This window comes from Dendropsophus ebraccatus, chromosome 2 (assembly GCF_027789765.1).
Source record: "Dendropsophus ebraccatus isolate aDenEbr1 chromosome 2, aDenEbr1.pat, whole genome shotgun sequence".
Classification (NCBI taxonomy): Eukaryota; Metazoa; Chordata; class Amphibia; order Anura; family Hylidae; genus Dendropsophus; species Dendropsophus ebraccatus.
Genome location: NC_091455.1, coordinates 60,953,860 through 60,972,281, shown reverse-complemented (window position 1 = coordinate 60,972,281; position 18,422 = coordinate 60,953,860). Strand labels below are relative to the sequence as shown.

Below are 18,422 nucleotides of genomic sequence, written 5' to 3'. Positions count from 1 at the left end.
ATTTTATCTATTTTTAGAACTATGAATTGTGGTGTTCTTCCGTTCTCCTGGAAATCTATATATTAAATTGACAAATAAGTGTGACCATTACCTTTTATCATGGGAATGTCCCTTCACAGTCTGATACCGTCCAGTCAGTGCTGACACTGGCAGACTGTAAGGACAGTACCTCACTGATAGCGGGCTGACATCGCTCACATCAGAGGCCCAAAGTAATAACTTTATCCTGTGAATGTGAAACAGGACTGAAATAATAATGTCTTTTTCGAAAACTTACTGTTGAAATGCTGCATTCCCGAATTCATAAGTACAGTTAAAAAAAGAAATTCAGTCTGTTCTTGCTTTTATGGTGTGATCTGATTAACTCTGATGACCTCTGCTTGATATCACATGCTAATACAATGTTTCCTTATCATGTTTTTCCCAAAGCAACCAGAATAATTTTTTTGTACTTTATTTTGAAGCCAGTAGATTTTTGTTCACAGCTGCTTTACACTTGTGTAACAATGCTATATACAGTACTACGTGAGTGAAGCGGCAATACAGCCATATTGATTTCTACATTTCCCGAGAAACCTCTCGCTTTGCAGAAAAATGGGGTGGGGTCTCATTACCCAGTAAGATCAAACTAATCACCTGGCTGGACTCCAGCAGCCTGAACTGCTGGGACTCATAAGTGGGCTGGGTTCAGTTTACATTATGTGCTGTCTTGAATTCTTCAGGCTGTGTTTACATGTTTTTGTGGCATGTTTTTGCCAACTTTTGGCCATGTTTTTTCTGCAATTTTCCAAAATCACATTTGCAGAAAATGGTGCCAAAAATGCAACACAGAAACACAGCCTCTTGGAAGGTGTATAAATGCTATATATCCTGATCCCACAGATATAGCAGCAGCATACAGAAGCAGCAGGGTGTGGTGTCTGAGCTATCAGTGCTCCAATTTGATGATGTCCTACTGTAGTTCAGAGAAAGTGAGCTGACACACACAGCCATTTTCTGGTGGTCTGACTGCTGGTCGCATGACGTTTGAATGCAGCCAAGCTCGAATGAAATAGATGTCACTGTAGGAGTAGTGATGATGAGTGTACATTATAGGAACAAAACTTTATCTAATTGCAGCAGCCTACAGTGTGGGAACATTTCAATTCTTTTAGTGAACATAAAGGATTGTAAGCATGTGGCAACATTTCTTATTCAGTGGTTGCATATAATACTAAATGACTCGTATAGATACTGTAGATCCCATGCAAACAATAAGGCTTTCTTTCTGATTTACTGTGTATTTTTTGCAGTGCATCTGGTAGATATATGGAATATTATTGAAGCACTCCGGGAAAATTCACTAAACAATCTGGATCCTAATGTAGAACTGAATGTGGCACGTCTGGAAGCTGTCCTATCAACAATATTTTACCAGCTCAATAAGCGGATGCCGACGACGCACCAAATCAATGTAGAACAGTCCATCGGCTTATTATTAAACTTCTTATTGGCAGCCTATGACCCGTAAGTATGTTTTTGTGGTATAAATACAGGCTATGTATAAGTAATCTATGAGAATAATAATGTTAATTCTGGGTGAGTTGAGACCAATTGATTTAAATAGAGAAAATAGAGTACATTCTGTGCAAGTGGTTGCACACTTACTGTAATAACTGTGAAGTGAGGTCAACTAGAGAATCTATTGGTACAAATGTGAGGAGGAGCTTGACTGTTTTTGCTATTAAAATACAAATGTGAACAGCGCTCCATAGTGTGATGTCCACCTTTACAATTTATACGAGAGAAATTGGAGACTCTCACCTGAATGAGTTGTGCAAATGCAAGGCACAACTCTCAGCAATAGTATGTAGGTAAATGAACCGCAGCCACTCCCAGGAACCAAACTGGTTACTCAATGCAATAGATACCTCCACTCCAAACCTTGGATAACATCGGGCGCAGGTCCAAGATAAACATTAAAAGTAGTTGTAAAAGATTATTTATTAAAACACAACGCGTTTAGAAGTCGTGCCCACTTCTTTCTCAAGTGTCTAAAAACAAAATCCTTCTAAGATCTCTAACAAGTGTGCACATGCTCAGTACAAGCATAGCACAGATGTGACTATTAACATGTATACATGTATCGATTCATTATACATGTAATTAGTCGCCATCTGCGCTATGCTTGTTCTGAGCATGTCCACACAAGTTATAGATCTTAGAAGGATTTTGTATTTAGACACTTGAGAAAGAAGTCGGCACGACTTCGAAACGCGTTGTGTTTTAATAAATAATCTTTTACAACTACTTTTAATGTTTATCTTGGACCTGCGCCCGATGTTATCCAAGGTTTGGAGTGGAGGTATCTATTGTTTTTGCCATTAGGTACTGGTGGGCCTGTACCTAGGGCAGCAGTGTTAAGGAGGACAGCAGATTTACAGTCAATTATTATGTTGTTGAGGAGTGATTGCTTTCACTACTTTTTGTGTATAGAGATGAGATCCACATTGAATTTTTAACAAAATACTCATGTAGCATATGTGATTTTTCCTGCGTATTTTTGACAAATGTACATGAAAAAATTTTAACGCTTGTAAAATCATCCTAATTGGATGCATTTACTCCAAGTGCACAAACTGTAAATACGGCACTATAGAGTAGAATACAACCTCTTTTTAAGTAGAACCTGGTGATGATCAGATGTAGTCACCAAGGGAAGCCATTTCTGACTATACGTTTCCCCTGCAGTGTTTGTATGTAAGGTGTCCTGAATCAGCTTCTCCTAAATAAGTATTGGCATTTTGTACATTTATTGCATATCGACTTCCGTAACCCGCGTCTATCTTAATATCATGGGCCCCTGGCCCCTCTCTAATCTGCTTGTGGTAGCTGGACCTGGTAAGGAAGCTGAAAACAGCCTAATGGCCTGTGTTGTGCACTTTATATTATAGCAAAAACAACATAAAACAGACAACTCTGCTGTTTTCAGCTTCCCAGCAACCTCTGGTGGTTGCAAGCAGGCCAAGGGGGGCCTTTGATCTCAAGATACCCTTGTCCTTAAAGGGGTATAACACACATTACAAAGTTATATAACTTTGTAATGTGTGTTAATAAGCTGTCTGCCCCCCCCCCCCCCTTAAGGGTGCGTTCACACCTACAGGATCTGCAGCTGATTTTCTGCAGCAGATTTCAGTTAAATAACTGAACACAGCATCAAAACTGATGCTGTGTTCAGTTATTTAACTGAAATCTGCTGCAGAAAATCAGCTGCAGATCCTGTAGGTGTGAACGCACCATAAAGGTGGAAACTGTAGGGAGCTCTTGATCTCAAAGGTGAAACTTGCATTTATCAGACATTTGTGACACATCCTGTGGACATGCCAAATTTCTTATAGAAATAGCCACACCTCCCTCAGATCATTTATGGCTGTGTATGAAATTGGATTTAAATTTCTTTGTTTTACAGGGAAGGACATGGTAAGATCACAGTTTTTGCAGTCAAAATGGCATTGGCTACGCTATGCGGAGGAAAAATCATGGACAAACTGAGATGTAAGTCCAGTTGTACATTTTTTAGGCTTGACCTACCACAGTCATACAAAGCTAGGGATACATGGTTATATAGTTATGTTATGAGGGAGAGGTGTACGATTGGTGCTTTTAATACACTGTGAGAAATGACCCTTCTATACACTGCAGCAGAGGACCCAGTCCTGCACCAACACCCTCTGCGATGTCTCCACCACCTCTGTTATAAGCCACGATAAATAGGACCTGTTATACAATGGCACCACTAGCTTTTAAAGCGACTCTGTACCCACAATCTGCCCCCCCCCCCCCAAACCACTTGTACCTTCAGATAGCTGCTTTTAATCTGTCCTGGGGTCTGTTCGGCAGGTACTACAGTTATTGTGCTAATAAACAACTTTTAAACTGGCAGCCCCGTGCCCTACGGGAGTACCTGTGCCCTAACTTTGCACCACCCCTCCGTCCCTCCTCCCCACCCTCTTCATCATTAGGAATGCTACTGGAACATTTTCTCCATGCTGAATATTTGTACAGTTGTCTTAACAATCCAGCCCATGTGCCGGGCTGCCACAGCTGACAAATAGTGGGCAATCTGCCTGGAGCATTCCTAATGATGAGGAGAGCGGGAAGGAGGGACAGAGAGGTTATGCCAGCCTAATGCATACACAATCTAGGCCACTCCCGCAGGGCACGAGCTGCCAGTTTAAAAGTTGTTTTTTAGCACAATAACTTCATCCCCTGCCGAACGGATCCCTGGACAGATCTTGGATTAAAAGCAGCTATCTGAAGGTACAAGCGGTTTGGGGAGGTCAGATTGTGGGTACAGAGTCACTTCAACTGCAGTTCCTTTGAAATCACATTTTATTGTACTTTAAGGCTGGATTAACACTGAGTTTTCCCATCCGTTTCACTAGTTCCATATTCTTATTTGTTTTGTGTACATAAAGAAATATTAGTTTTGATCCGTTTATTTATGTTTTTTAATGTAAGTCAATCGAAAACGGATGTGTATATATATATATATATATATATATATATATATATATATATATATATATATATATATAGATAGATAGATAGATAGATATACACACATATATACACATATTTATAATAGTATGTGATTGTATATTAATACAAATACCAGACTTTACTTATAAGGTAATGTTTGCAGAACAAAGTGGATTAAAACAAATATATACACTACATATATGTAGTGATGCATGTAAAGGGTTAGTACTCCAGTCACAAAAGAAGACAAATCAACTAGCTTCCTACTAGATATTGTTAGCACACTTTAGCAGTCATTTTATAATACAGTGATCCACATGCATCTAAATTAGGAAATAAAGCAACTTTTCCAGTAGTCATGATTTAAAATAAATTTTGCATGTACAGGTTCTATGCAGATCTGTTGACAGACTGTGTGTAGTCCAATCCTTCTGTCATGTGTTATTACCTTCCATCTGCTGCCCTTTTCTTGGAAACCTACAGTACGGTTTTATAGCACTCAGATTCTCTGAATAAAATGTTACATTTCTTTTTGGCTCATAGTTGAGGGAGAAAACAAAAACATGTGTACTCACCTGCTGCTGACCTGCTGCAGGTGCCATTTTAATGGTGCTGTCCTGCAGTTATCAGCTGTTTATTTGTTTCCTGAATGCCAAATGAAGTAACTTTCCAAATGGTCTCTATATAAAAAGACAATTCCTACTATTTAGCTGCCATTCAGATAACAAAAGGGGGGGGGGGGTTGTCAGAAAGGCGTGAATCCTTGGAGGACGGCTGACAGGAGCTGTAGATGGGGAGGAAAGGAGACAAAAGGCAGCTTGTAGGAGAATTGCCTAAGCAATTCAAAGGGGTTGAGAGAAAATAGAGATCAAACAGCAAGCTAGAATAGAAGCAAAAGGCTGCAGCAATCCAAACAGCAAGCTGTTAGAAGACACCGTAAGCAAAATGTTTAATAAAGACCTATAGAAACATTGCTTTTTGCATTATATTAACTAAAATAGCAAGAAAAAAATGCTTATAAAAGTATCTGTAGTCTTTAAAGGGGTTATCCAGCCCTACAAAAACATGGCCACTTTCTTCCAGAGACCGCACCACTCTTGTTTCCAGTTTGGGGGCAGGTTTTGTAACTCCGTTCCATTGAAGTGAATGGAGCTTAATTGCAAACCACAGCTGAACTGAAGACAAGAGCGGTGCTGTCTCGAAGAAAGTGCAAAAAAAGGGTCAGTGGAGCCCCAGTTGCGAGTCTCAAAACACGGGAATAGCCAGATATCCCTCTCTCCAGAGAAGGAAGCCTGTTGCCAAGGGGTGCCCCCTAGTAGGGAGAACACCAAACCACCCTGATACGTAGTCCCTCAGGTCCTCGCTCTGTTGTGAGCATTGGGACCTAAATAGGGAAACACCAGGGTGGCCCCTATAAGTCAAAGTCTAACTCTGTTGCAAGTGTAACAACATAAGACAAGGGTTACCAAGGCTAGGCATCCATCCACAGACAGCCGTTTCGGGGTATTTGCCCCCTCATCAGTGTGGAGCAGGATTCTGGCTATCAGGGGCAATGAAAAATTGACCAACAATACACAACAATCACTTAACTCGGGGAGAACAGTGCAAAAAAACAATGGAGTACTCATTTCAGAGTCTCCACTGATTGCCCCCTACAAAATTTGAATATGCAAAAAAAGGGGTCAGTGGAATCTCAGTTGCGAGTCTCAAAACACGGGAATAGCCAGATATCCTTCTCTTCAGAGAAGCCTGTTTCCAAGGGGTGCCTCCTAGTGGGGAAAACACCAAACCACCCTGATACGTAGTCCCCCAGGTCCTCGCTCTGTTGCGAGCATTGGGACCTAAATAGAGAAACATCAGGGTGGCCATGTCTTTGTAGCGCTGGATAACCCCTTCAACCCTTAGGCGACCCTGGACGTACCCGTACGTCCAGGGCCGCCTCTATGTGTTCAGAGCGTGGCCGCGCTCTGAACCACCGCTGTCCCGGGTGCCGCAGCTATTAGCGGGCATGGTCCGATCGCCGTGCCCGCTAATACAGTAATTGTATGCAGCTGTCAAAGTTGACAGCTGCATCCAATTACTTAATGCAGCCGTTCCCTGGTGACTAGTGGGGAGGATCGCTTCTCCGGGACGTTGTCGTCGTAATAGCGCTGATTCCGGCTCGGCACTCGATTGCTTCCGGCTGCATGCAGCATAGATCTGTATGAGAGATCAGTGCACTTATACTAGAAGTCCCCCAGTGGGGCTTCTAGTAGAAGTGTAAAAGTAAAAATAAAAGTGTTTTTAATAAAAAGCCCCCTACCCTAATAAAAGTTTGAATCACCCCCCTTTTCCCATGTTATAAATAAAAATAAATAAATAAATAAACATGTTTGGTATCGCCACGTGCGTAATCGCCCAAACTAATAAATAATCACATTCCTGATCTCGCACAGTAAATGGCGTAAGCGCAAAAAAATCAAAGTGCAAAATTGCCCATTTTTGGTTGCATCAAATCCAGAAAAATTGTAATAAAAAGTGATCAAAAATTCACATATACGCAATCAAGGTACCAATAGAAAGAACACATCATGGCGCAAAAAATGACACCTCACACAGCCCCATAGACCAAAGGATAAAAGCGCTATAAGCCTGGGAATAGAGCAATTTTAAGGAACATATATTTGTTAGCAATGGTTTGAATTTTTTACAGGCCATCAGAAACAATGAAAGTTATACATGTTACATATCGTTGTAATCGTAATGACTTGAGGGACATATATAACAAGTCAGTTTTGCCCCAGGGCGAATGGCGTGAAAACGAAAAACCCCCAAATAAAAGAAATGAGTTTTGTTTTGTTTTTCAATTTCACTACATATTGAATTTATTTCTGGTTTCGCAGTGTACTTTATGAACAAATTCAGCCTGTCATTGCAAGTACAATTAGTGGCGCAAAAAAAAAAAAAAAGGGCTCATGTGGGTTTCTAGGTGAAAAAATGCAAGTGCTATGGCCTTTTAAGCACAAGGAGGGAAAAACGAAAACGCAAAATTTGAAATTGGCCCGGTCCTCTAAGGGTTAAAGTGTAACTGTTGTGAAATTTTTTGGCAGAAATCAATAGTCCAGGCAATTTTAAGAAACTTTGTAATTGGGTTTATTAGCCAAAAAATGCATTTTTATCATGAAAAAGCAGTTTGAAGCTCTCCCCCCTGTCTTCATTGTTCTCCTATGGAGAGAGCTAAATAAAACACCAAAACAGGACAACAAAGAGTTAATCTACAAATACCTCACCCTTTATCTTCTCTGACAGTCAGCACTGACCTCTCTGAGCTCTGATTACAGTGTTCACCCAGCTCCGTGCCTGTAATCCTCTGTTCTCAGCTTTCTGCTGTCGGCTAACTCCCTCCTCCCCTCTCTATAGACCAGACTGGGTACGTCTGATGCAACAAGTCACAATTTCTTGATTTTTTTGCAGTGGATGGAAAAGAGGAGGGAGGGGGGAACCTGGGAAAAGGCTTTTTAAATACAGATAATGGCATATTTGGCTAATAAACCCAATTGCAAAGTTTCTTAAAATCGCCTGGACTATTGATTTCTGCAAAAAAAAAAAAAAAAAAAAAATACGACAGTGACTTTTTAACGTTGCGTCTGAAAAACCATTACTCTTAAAGCAAGAGAGTGTAAAACCTATTCCCTGTTTTATAATTTTCTTTGTCTTCTGTTTCTTACAGACATTTTCTCGCTGATCTCTGATTCTGGTGGTCTCATGGTTTACCAGAAGTATGACCAGTTTCTGAAGGAGGTGCTGAAACTGCCAACCGCTGTATTTGAAGGACCTTCATTTGGTTATACAGAGCAATCTGCAAGGTCTTGTTTCTCACAGCAGGTAGGAGAAAGGCAATTACCTCATTATGTTGTGTTTTATCTGGCTCTGTTCACACTAACACAATGGCTTCTATTTATAATGTGAACCATGCCACTGCAACCTTTCCAAACATGCCATGCATTGTGACTTTTATGGTGAGTATAGTTTATTTATAGAATTTAGTCTACTCAGCCTCTCCTATGTACTAAAAAGCAAACAAATTAAATTTTCTATGACATCTCCCATCTTCCATCTTCAAATGGCATTCAGTAAAACCCACACACAGGTTAGCACCCTTATGCTTGATTGCGAATTTACATACCATATATGCAATTAAAGAGGTGCTCCTAATGTATTGCCGTTAAGTCAGTTTGGCCGATATATGCGTCACACATACTTCTGATGAGTATACGCTCACCGTGCTGTGCTACTTAAGGGAACATATTTAGGGGATGCCACTGAATCCATTGCATTGTCACTTTGTACATGCATGGTATCATCTTAGGCTTCTGGTGATATCTCCCAAGAAATATGTTATTTGAAAAGTGTTAAAATGCTTAAATAAAGAATAAAAAAAAAAAATAACCCAAGGAGCCAACTCGACATATGTGTATTATTTTTGCAGCACTAACTTGGAAGTATCTGTTTTCTCAAGGAGCGTGGTGTTTTTGAAGAAATCTCTGGTAGCTTGAGAAAAAAAATGCATGTATGGTGTATTTATTTTAAGATACACCTACATACATACACACACATACAGTGGTCTGTGTATGCAGTCTGGGCCGCTCCGCTGTGGATGCCAGGAAATATGGATCCAGTCCTGGGAAACTTCTCCCAGTTTCTCAGGTCTTTATCCAGCTTTTCCCAGCAGTCAGGGAGGAGTGGAGGCACAGAAACGTCAAAGCCAGCTGCCTGACACGCTGCCAGATCATCCTAATGGACCGAATTGCTTTGTTCCTACTGTAAATCCACTCATCCCTACTTTCGGCCTTCCAGGTGTTTCAAAACTACAATTCTAAATTCAAAGACAGAAAAAAAGCACACAAGAGCTGCACATCCAAACAATATTTTATGTAGACGTAGACAAAAGGAGACAAGCCGCCTCACGAGACCAAAAACACTTAAAATGCATAAATCAATACCCCGCTTGCCTTAAAAATGGGATGCACTAACAATTGATTACTAAACACAACATGGATGAAGAGTAATGAAAAAATAAGTACAATGGTGGAAAATAATGCGGTAATAATATCAACCCAAAAAACAATAAAAGGGTATAAAAAAAATCACCATATGTGAAGAATAAAGTGGGGTCATGGAGGAGAAGCACCCTACGCATTCTGCCGCCAGCACGGGTTCATCAGGAGCAGCATTACCATTTGTTAGCCCAGCGCCATATTGGATGTACTGTAACTGAGTATGTGCTGATGTCTACAGAAACAGCAAATCAGCACAGGCCTATAGAAACATGGCATCTCCCATGCAACTAGACCACAGCAGGCAGTAGGTAATTTATAGGGCTACAGAAATATGCCGTCTCTCATAGAAATAAACCAGAGAGGGTTACGGAGATATAAAGCCCAAGTAGTAACCAGATTTTATAGCGCTGAATATGTAGCAACACACATAGACCCATATCTGTAAAACGCTTATAATAATGACAAGAACACTTCAAGCAAATAAGAATATCCCTTTAATGCTTTGTCAAGGATAAATATGTCACTGTGATCTCATGGGTGCTGCATGTGTAACCGGGAGTTCAGAGGTCCATACAACCAGTCTTTTGTCACAAAGGAAGGGCTAACTGTATTTTTGTTATTTGGTTTTCTGTAATTTGCAGGTAGAATATGTACCATTTGGTTGTGGGCTTTACTATCTATAAATGTAGACAGGGTTTCAGTTACAGAAATTGCACATTTGGTTAACATTTAAATAATGCAGCGTTTTTAGCCAGAGGCTTGTATTTCTAATAGTGGAGCCCAGTGGGATCTGCACATTTTTACAGCCATTGAAGGGAGAATATTTTAATTTAAACAGTTGTAGCCTCTATATTTAATCATTTAATAAAAAGTTTACTAAAGCAGTTAAATGGTTTTGTGGGTAAACAAATCAAGCGTAAGTGTATGTAGGATGGAATGCACGCTAACCAGGCACATTTCATGCCTGTGGCTCTGCAGATGTGTGTGGCTCATTTAGAATAAAATATTTTATCATTATGTTTTTTCTCCTGCTTCCTCCTGCTGGGATCGGTTACTGGTTTTGCCAAAAAAGTATGGAATGGAGCATGGACCTCAGATACAGGCATGTAAACACCCCCCCTTAAACCTGCCGCCTCATATTGATGTGACAAATAATGATTTTTGGGGAAAATAAATAGTATATCTAGTGACATAAAATAAAATGTAATGTTTTGCCCAGAGTGTGATTTTAAGGAAATCTGTGAAGTATTTTAGGCTTTTACTGTTAAGTGGTATTTCTCGTACCAATGTGCTTCACAATGCATTATTAAGAGGCTATTCTTGACACTTATGGTAACTGTTGCAGTGTCCCACTACAAGTGTTCTTATGGTTTAATAAAGTATGAGTAGTTTTTTTTTTTTTTTTACTGTATGTACATTGCATATCTTACTGTTAAAACTGCAATTATGTATATTACCGTGTACAGTGGTCCCCCCAGTTACAATATATATTTGTTTCAGGATTACCATTCTATGGGAAATCTGATCATTCTGAGACTTAAAAAATGTCACCTTACAATAAGAAAGATTTGTAGATAAATGATAGTGCCATCTATCATTTGTTATTACAGGCACTGTTGTAGGAACAGCTTAAAGTGTCACTGCTGTTAAATCAATAGTCCAGGCGATTTTAAGAAACTTTGTAATTGGGTTTATTAGGCAAATATGCCATTATCTGCACTTAAATAACCTTTTCCTAGCCCCCCCCCCCCCGGCCTTCTGTCATCCACTGCTTAGAATCAGGAAATCTCGACTGTTTTACATCAGTCGGATCCTATCTGTGCTATGGAGAGGGGAGGGGGGGAGGAGATTAGTGGGCAGCAGAGAGCAGAGCACAAAGGATTACACCACAGGGAGCTGCTAAAAGACCCTATTCAGAGGTCAGAGAGGTCAGTGCTGATGTCAGAGGAGAGAGCCTGGTGATGTAGCTGTAAATTAACTCTTTTGTGTCAGCCATGGGTGCGATGTGCAGCCATTTCTGTCTTTTTGGCTTGTGCATATTTTATGTATTCTGTCCCCTTTTTTCATTGTGGCTAGCACTCGTGCTTTGTAAGACCCATGTGATCCAAATTAGCAGGAAGCACCTGTGTACATAAGGGGAGGATCTCCTACTATTCTCCCATTCTACCTGCAGAGGAATAGAGAGAGGTAAGAGCTTGTTCACACTTGTGTTGCTTGGCCTTCACTTTTTCCGCCGGTGGCGCCTGAGGCGCCCTTTAGGGTCGGGTCCTGTGACAATGGGGTTTCAGGGCCATTCCGTGGCCCCCCTTCTCTGCTTGCGCTTGTTTTGCGGGGATTGTGGTCGCTGACCGGCACAGTGATGTTTTTTTGTTAGGGACTCATGTGTATCAGAAGACCTGCTAGTGGTACATGAGGCAATATGGTTTGGTCAAATTATATACTAACTTCTGATGTTGGTTATAAATGTAGCTGAATAAGCTTTCGTGTCAGCCATGGGTGCGATGTGCAGCCATTTCTGTCTTTTTGGCTTGTGTAAATTAACTCTTTGTTGTCCTGTCTTGGTGCCTCATCTCTCCCCTCTCCATAAGAGAACCATGAAGACAGGGGGGGGGGGGGGGTAGAACTTTAAACTGCTTTTTCATAATAAAAATGACTTTTCAGCTAATAAATCCAATTACAAAGCTTCTTAAAATTGCCTGTACTATTGATTTCTGAATTTTTTTTTTTATGACAGTGACACTTTGTCACATGTTATGCTGCAACTCCAGTGTCTTGGTTTTTGCACTGCACACATGCCATCATGGGCCTTCCCCCTATCATGAGCCAGGAAATAGCCAGGGAATTTTTTGTTTGGTAGTCCCCTGGGAATAAACAGTGACTTCTACAGAGCAGCCCCTGTCTTTACAGTTGTGTCACTGTGGTGCCCTAGGGTAGCACCAAGGACCGGTTACGACAAGTGAAATGCTGTGAAAGCGTATACCAGTATTAAACATATACACAGTGGTGCCTTAGATTATGAGCATAATTTGTTCCAGCACTGTGCTTGTAATCCAGATCTACTCTTAAACCAAAGCAAACTTTAGAAATGCAGACAAATGGTACCACACCCCAAAAATAATGATTTATTATTCTGAATAACATGTAAAACAGATGAAACAAACATTCAGAAACAGCAGAATATGTGATATTATAAGTTACTGTACAGTAATGGAGAGGATGGGAAACACATGACTGCAGGGAGCATGAAGGAATGAGCAGGACATATGTGGGTACATACATGATGTACTGTCTGTCCGGGGAGAGAGGGGTTACAGCTATGAAGAGATTACTTCCACAGTCCCGTCCCCTGATGTAAGCCCCAGCCTGGGGTGAATTTGCTATGATTTGGAAGGTGAGGGAGACTTCCTGGGTCAGAATACAGTGCTGTAGACCACGTTATGCAGACCATGTCCCTCCTCCTCTCGCCCTCCCACTTAGTACAGGGAGCTCTTAAACCAAGTTACTCTTAAACCAAGGTACCACTGAATATTAATTCTAGCTAGAGAGTAGATAAGCTCAGCAGTCCACTAATATACAGATGTTTCAGCTCCAGTATTTTCTCTGTCTGGATGTATTCATATTGAGTGATTTGTCTTTATGTTTTACCCTAAACAGAAAAAAGTTACCTTAAATTCATTCTTGGACACACTTATGTCTGACCCACCGCCTCAGTGTCTTGTCTGGTTACCTCTTCTGCATCGACTGGCGAATGTAGAAAATGGTAAGTTTATAACCAAATGTTCTTTGGTAAAGCCTTATCCTGTTTGCTGCAGTTAGTCCATGGACAGCTTTGGGAACTGGCACAGTAGATTCCAGAGGAGCTGCTATGGGGTGGTTTTGTTGGGACTTAAAGACATTCATATATAATTAGTGAGGGTCTGACTCCAGTACCCCAACTGATCAGTTGACTGTAGGGGCCATGGGCCTTTCATAGTTCATCGCAGGCTTTGTTCTCTACATTTTGCTGCAGTTTTGCCTGATATGTAGCTTAATTGGATTGACCTGCAGTACCAGACTCAACCACTATAAACTGTATGGTGATTTACCTGGTAACCAAAAAAGGGGACGTGATGCTTACTAGGACTGGAGTGGTAACTGTTTAAAAGATCCAAAAAGCCCCAAAAATGGCTTGTATAACTTTTATGTAACATCAAAGGGGGAGGGGGGGTTGTAAACATAAAGAATGAATACTTCCCTGCCCCCATACCTCTGTAGCACTGCTGTCACCTCTGACAGCCGCCAGAAGTCACTTTGGGCCGGCTTCTTCCTAGGTCATGGCCCCAGGTCCTGCTGCTGGAATTTCATGCCCCCGCTGATGGATTCCCTGCTCAGCCAGTCAGTGACAGCAGCACTGTCTTGCCCCAGTCACTGATTGGCTGAGCAGGCAACCCAACAATCTGGCATGTGAAGGCCGGCTGCTGTGCACTATTGTTAAAGGAGAAATCTGGCCTCCCTGTTTTTTGTTTTTTTTGTTTGTTTTTAAAAGATGGGCACGGGGGAAAGTAACAAAGAGTATTAACTTACTTCTGCCCGTGCCTCTTCAGAGGGGACCCTCACCAGACTTAGGGTTCTCCGGCGCCTCACGCGTCATGACCCGGCAGGCATTTTCCCCAGATGTAACGTCATAACAACTTGGGGGAAAATGCCTTCCAGCTGGGCTCCCAAAGCCGGTCCCACTGCTCATCACGGGCACGGGGAGAGGTAAGCAATACTCTATTGTTACTCTCTCTCCTGCTGCGTGGGAGAAGTCGGCTGAGGCCAGACTTCTCCTTTAAGGCAGTGATGTGAGGGCACGAGAAGGCATACTTTCCTTATTATGTTTCTTTACCCCTCTGTCTGCCTGTAATTTTTTTTATTTTCATGAGACTTCTTAAGCTCTGGCCTTTTTTCTAATTGATTATATGCCAAAGTACAGCTGTATTTTGGCATGTAATTGTTATGACATATTTTGAGACATCGCAAGACATTTTTTTTGGGGGGGGGGGCTGTAGCAAAAAAAAATATCTAAAAGCTGTCTTTAAAAAAAAAAATGATCCAAAGATTAAAAAAAAAAAAAAATACTGGGTAATAAAAACTGTTTTTGCCTTAACCCCTTTCTTTGCTAAGGACATATCTCACATGTCATGGCACGGTGGTACCTCTAGAGCCAAGGACATATGTGATACGTCCTGGCTACTATTGAGCATGTAGCAAGCTTTATAAAAGTAAGAGCCATGATCTTGGGCTTATTTTGTGTGTAATCTTTTGGGTGCCTAAATTGGGCCTCAAAACATGTTGTATTAATGTAGTTTGCTTCTGTGGGTCTTTAGTCATGGCAGTGACCAGTCCAATTGACTGCAAAGTTACCTACAGTGCGAGAAAATGGCAACAAAGAAAGTGGGTCTTGCAGCAGTGGTGGCAAAGTTTTGACTCAAATTTGGGCATTCCTGAGCATCTTGGAGGTTGACCTGGGTGGGGATCAAATGTTCCGGGATTAAGTTAACTGTTGTGAAGTCACATGACACTCCGGTGTGCGGCAGCTTGTATGACTTAATGTTAAAATGTTATTGGGACCATCCTCTCTCATTCAGCTGTATGTCTTAATTGTAAATAAAAGTTATTGTCTTCTTGCTCGTAGTCTTCCACCCTGTCGAGTGTTCCTATTGCCACAGTGAGAGTATGATGGGTTTTCGCTATCGCTGCCAGCAGTGTCACAATTACCAGCTCTGTCAGGACTGCTTCTGGAGGGGACATGCCAGCGGTTCCCATAGCAACCAACACCAAATGAAAGAGTATACGTCATGGGTAAGAGAAGGTTCACTGGGTTTTGCAGCTGCACTGCACAAGAAGCACACACAGGAGTGGACTAAGACAGGGCAGGGCACACAATGAGTTTGGTGAGAGAGGACGATTGTTGCGTTATCATTCTGGAAGACACTAGTTTAGAAGTGGCCCATATGTAAGTATTCGGCTCAGTACAGTGTATGGAGTTGGCTGTGTTGGTAGTGCTGGTACTGCAAGCTGGACTACAAGAGCTAGGAGTTGCTTTCAGGTATTTTCATACTTACTCGTAGTATTGTTCTGTTGGGTCAGGGTTCTGCAATAGGTAGATTGTATATAGGTCCGTATTGCAAATGAAAGTCATTCAGCAAAAGATGGCACTTATTATAGTGTCACTTAATAATGGTTATCGCTTTCGTACGTCAATGCAAAAGTTCATTGCACAAATAGTGTGTGTGTGTGTGTGTGTGTATATAAATTGTGGATCTAACGTGCTGCTACAAAAGATGCCATCTTAGCATGTACTAACATTAAAGACACCAATCTGTGCATTGGCTGTATTCCAAAACTCATGTATTTTTCTATGTTAGCTATTATAATCTGTATTTCAGCATGTTTTTTGCCCTGTTATCAAACCTTTCGGCAGTGTAAAGAACTATAGAACTATGAAGGTTCTTTATAGTCACTTGCTTTTCTTTTGGGAATGATGAATGAGTATAAAGCTTTATTTAAAAAAAAAAAATCAAATAAAACAATGGTGTAATGCTAAGGCCTCAGGCACAGAAACAATAGGTGAGACAATGATGATAGAATTGTGTCTGTTATTGTGTAAGTTCTGAGATGCACATGCTTGTAACATTTTGTAAGGAACTTTGTCAATCGGAAATCTTGTAGCAATCATTGCAGTTGCCCAGACCGTGCATCTGGTTTGGGGGGTGGGGGGGGGAATTCTTGACTGTGTTCACACTTTGCAAATTTTCTAGGTGTTTTTGTAGTGTAGAGAATATCGCTGCAACAACAGAATGATACAGCAATATGCAGCTTCCAGTGATACGATATTATATATTCATTATGTGTGTTTGCTGTTTCTCAGAAATCGCCTGCAAAGAAGCTCACTAATGCACTAAGCAAGTCTTTAAGCTGTGCTTCCAGCCGTGAGCCTCTGCATCCTATGTTTCCCGATCAGCCTGAAAAACCTTTAAACCTGGCTCATATTGTGTAAGTATCTGCGTACCCTACATGTATGTGAGTACAGCGTGTACAGGTCACCTCTGGGACCAAAGCTCTTTAGGTTGTTGTGAATTGTGTGCTAGCCTTGGGTACAAAAAGAAATGCAACGCCTTTTGTATCCCATATCTTTTATGCAGCTAAGCAACATGCTCAAGGTTGGAATTAGTATAGTGAAAAATGTACTGTACTTGGACAGTATCAGATATTTTCTTAGCTTTTACTGTATTCTATTGCAGCCATTACATGGTTGTTGTCACCAAGTTACAAAGGTATAATACCCTTGTTCTGGGGGTATTCTGTTTTTATGTTATAGTCAATGCCATTTACTTTTTATATTATAGAAATTGACCACATTTGTACACCATTAGTAAAATTGTTGCATATAGCAACTGTAAAAAAAAACAAAAAAAAACATGGACCTGAACTGTATATCTGCAGTAACCTAGGGTTGCTAGGTGTAAGCAGTGGGCTAGGTGTTGGGGTGTACTGACTAGGCATTTGTCATTGTGGCCAGGAGTGGTATGGCCACCTGGGTATACTAATACAGGTTTTGTAAAGGTAGAACAAGGTATGTAAGTACAAGTGCAAAATGACCACAGAGTCTAGGACTTAAACAGGAACCGATTTACTTAAAAAAATCTTCAGTGCAGTACAGCTTATGCTTTGGATAGGATGCAATAGATACAAAAATAGAACAGTCCTTTCTCTTGGTGGACAACACAGAAGAGTTAGCTTTACAGAGGTATCTGTAAATAGGTGTAACTGGTGTAGAGTAAGGCACTGTCTTGGGGCCCTGTTTAATAGTGCAAAACTCTGCCGGGGCAACTTTAAGTATAAGTTAGTGACTTGCTTGAAGACTCTCATACAGTTTAGAACAGAGATATGCTGCCTTCTGCCAGAAGAACCCACGGTGTGTCAGTTCTTGTAGTACGAGTCCTGGGCTTGAACAACAGGGTGAAGACACCAAATGGTGAAAATGCAAAACAGCAGCCTTCAGCCCAGAGTGTGACACCTGACATAAGTACCATGCAATAGGTGACATAGAAGTATAGTGGCACACTACATATCCAAATATCATGCCTAGTCCTCTAGACAGGCTTTTTGTAGCCACTCTTCACTCTCTAATAAGTGAATATTCTGAGCAGGAAACACTTCCATGTTAACCTTTTTAAATAGTTAAACATTTGTTTTCTAAGCCAGATAAGCCTTCAACTATAAGTAAATAAGTGTTTTTGTCTCATTTGGTTTGGTTCAGATTTGAATCCCGGTCATGTAGGTATTACGATGCAGCGGGCAAACTCGTACAAATGCTGTGTGACAGACATAGCAAGTTTTGATTAGCACCTTAGGTTCTCACTCGTTGCTTCAGTTTTTCTGAAATTGTGTGCTTTATGTTAGGACTGTTAGCGGACTTTGGCGATAGCAAGATTTGCTAGGCCAAAGATTGCTCTGCCACTCTTCCTAAATGGTGCTGCTGGCAGCATGTTGAGTAATTGGGTTGTGTTGTGATCGTCCAGTAGCCACAGCTGCAACCAAAAATCCACCCTAGTAATTTTTAGGTCGATGCCACTAGCTTGTTGCAATGTAAACCCATTCACTTTGCTGCGTGACCCATGTTGCAGGCAAGGTTGGGGTGAAGTCCCAGCCTTATTCTGATACTGTAATGTTTTCTGAATAAGTATTCTTCCTATCTATACCTGTAGTCCGATTAAGGCGGCATTGTCAGTTCCATCTCATTTGATGACAGAAAGACCGTAGCAAGCAGCACAGTTTTTGCCATCAGACAGCTGTTGGTATCCCACGTGTAATGGATCTGGAAGTGCCCAGGACTGG

At 41.1% G+C, this 18,422-nt stretch overlaps 1 protein-coding gene across 26 annotated transcripts in view; it reads left to right on the top strand.

Moving 5' to 3' along the window:
* The window catches only part of DTNA (dystrobrevin alpha), a 207,222-nt gene that overhangs the window by 144,296 nt on the left and 44,504 nt on the right, over positions 1–18,422 (top strand). For 15 of the 26 annotated variants that reach the window (XM_069957618.1, XM_069957617.1, XM_069957632.1 and 12 more), the window contains exons 4-10: positions 1,293–1,506; positions 3,449–3,534; positions 8,231–8,385; positions 10,633–10,662; positions 13,215–13,320; positions 15,217–15,383; positions 16,453–16,577. In XM_069957618.1, the coding sequence (XP_069813719.1) occupies positions 1,293–1,506; positions 3,449–3,534; positions 8,231–8,385; positions 10,633–10,662; positions 13,215–13,320; positions 15,217–15,383; positions 16,453–16,577 (883 nt within the window). Of the gene's footprint in view, positions 1–1,292; positions 1,507–3,239; positions 3,316–3,448; positions 3,535–8,230; positions 8,386–10,632; positions 10,663–13,214; positions 13,321–15,216; positions 15,384–16,452; positions 16,578–18,422 lie in introns of those variants that run through there. The other 11 variants (XM_069957633.1, XM_069957631.1, XM_069957639.1 and 8 more) reach the window with 2 other exon arrangements.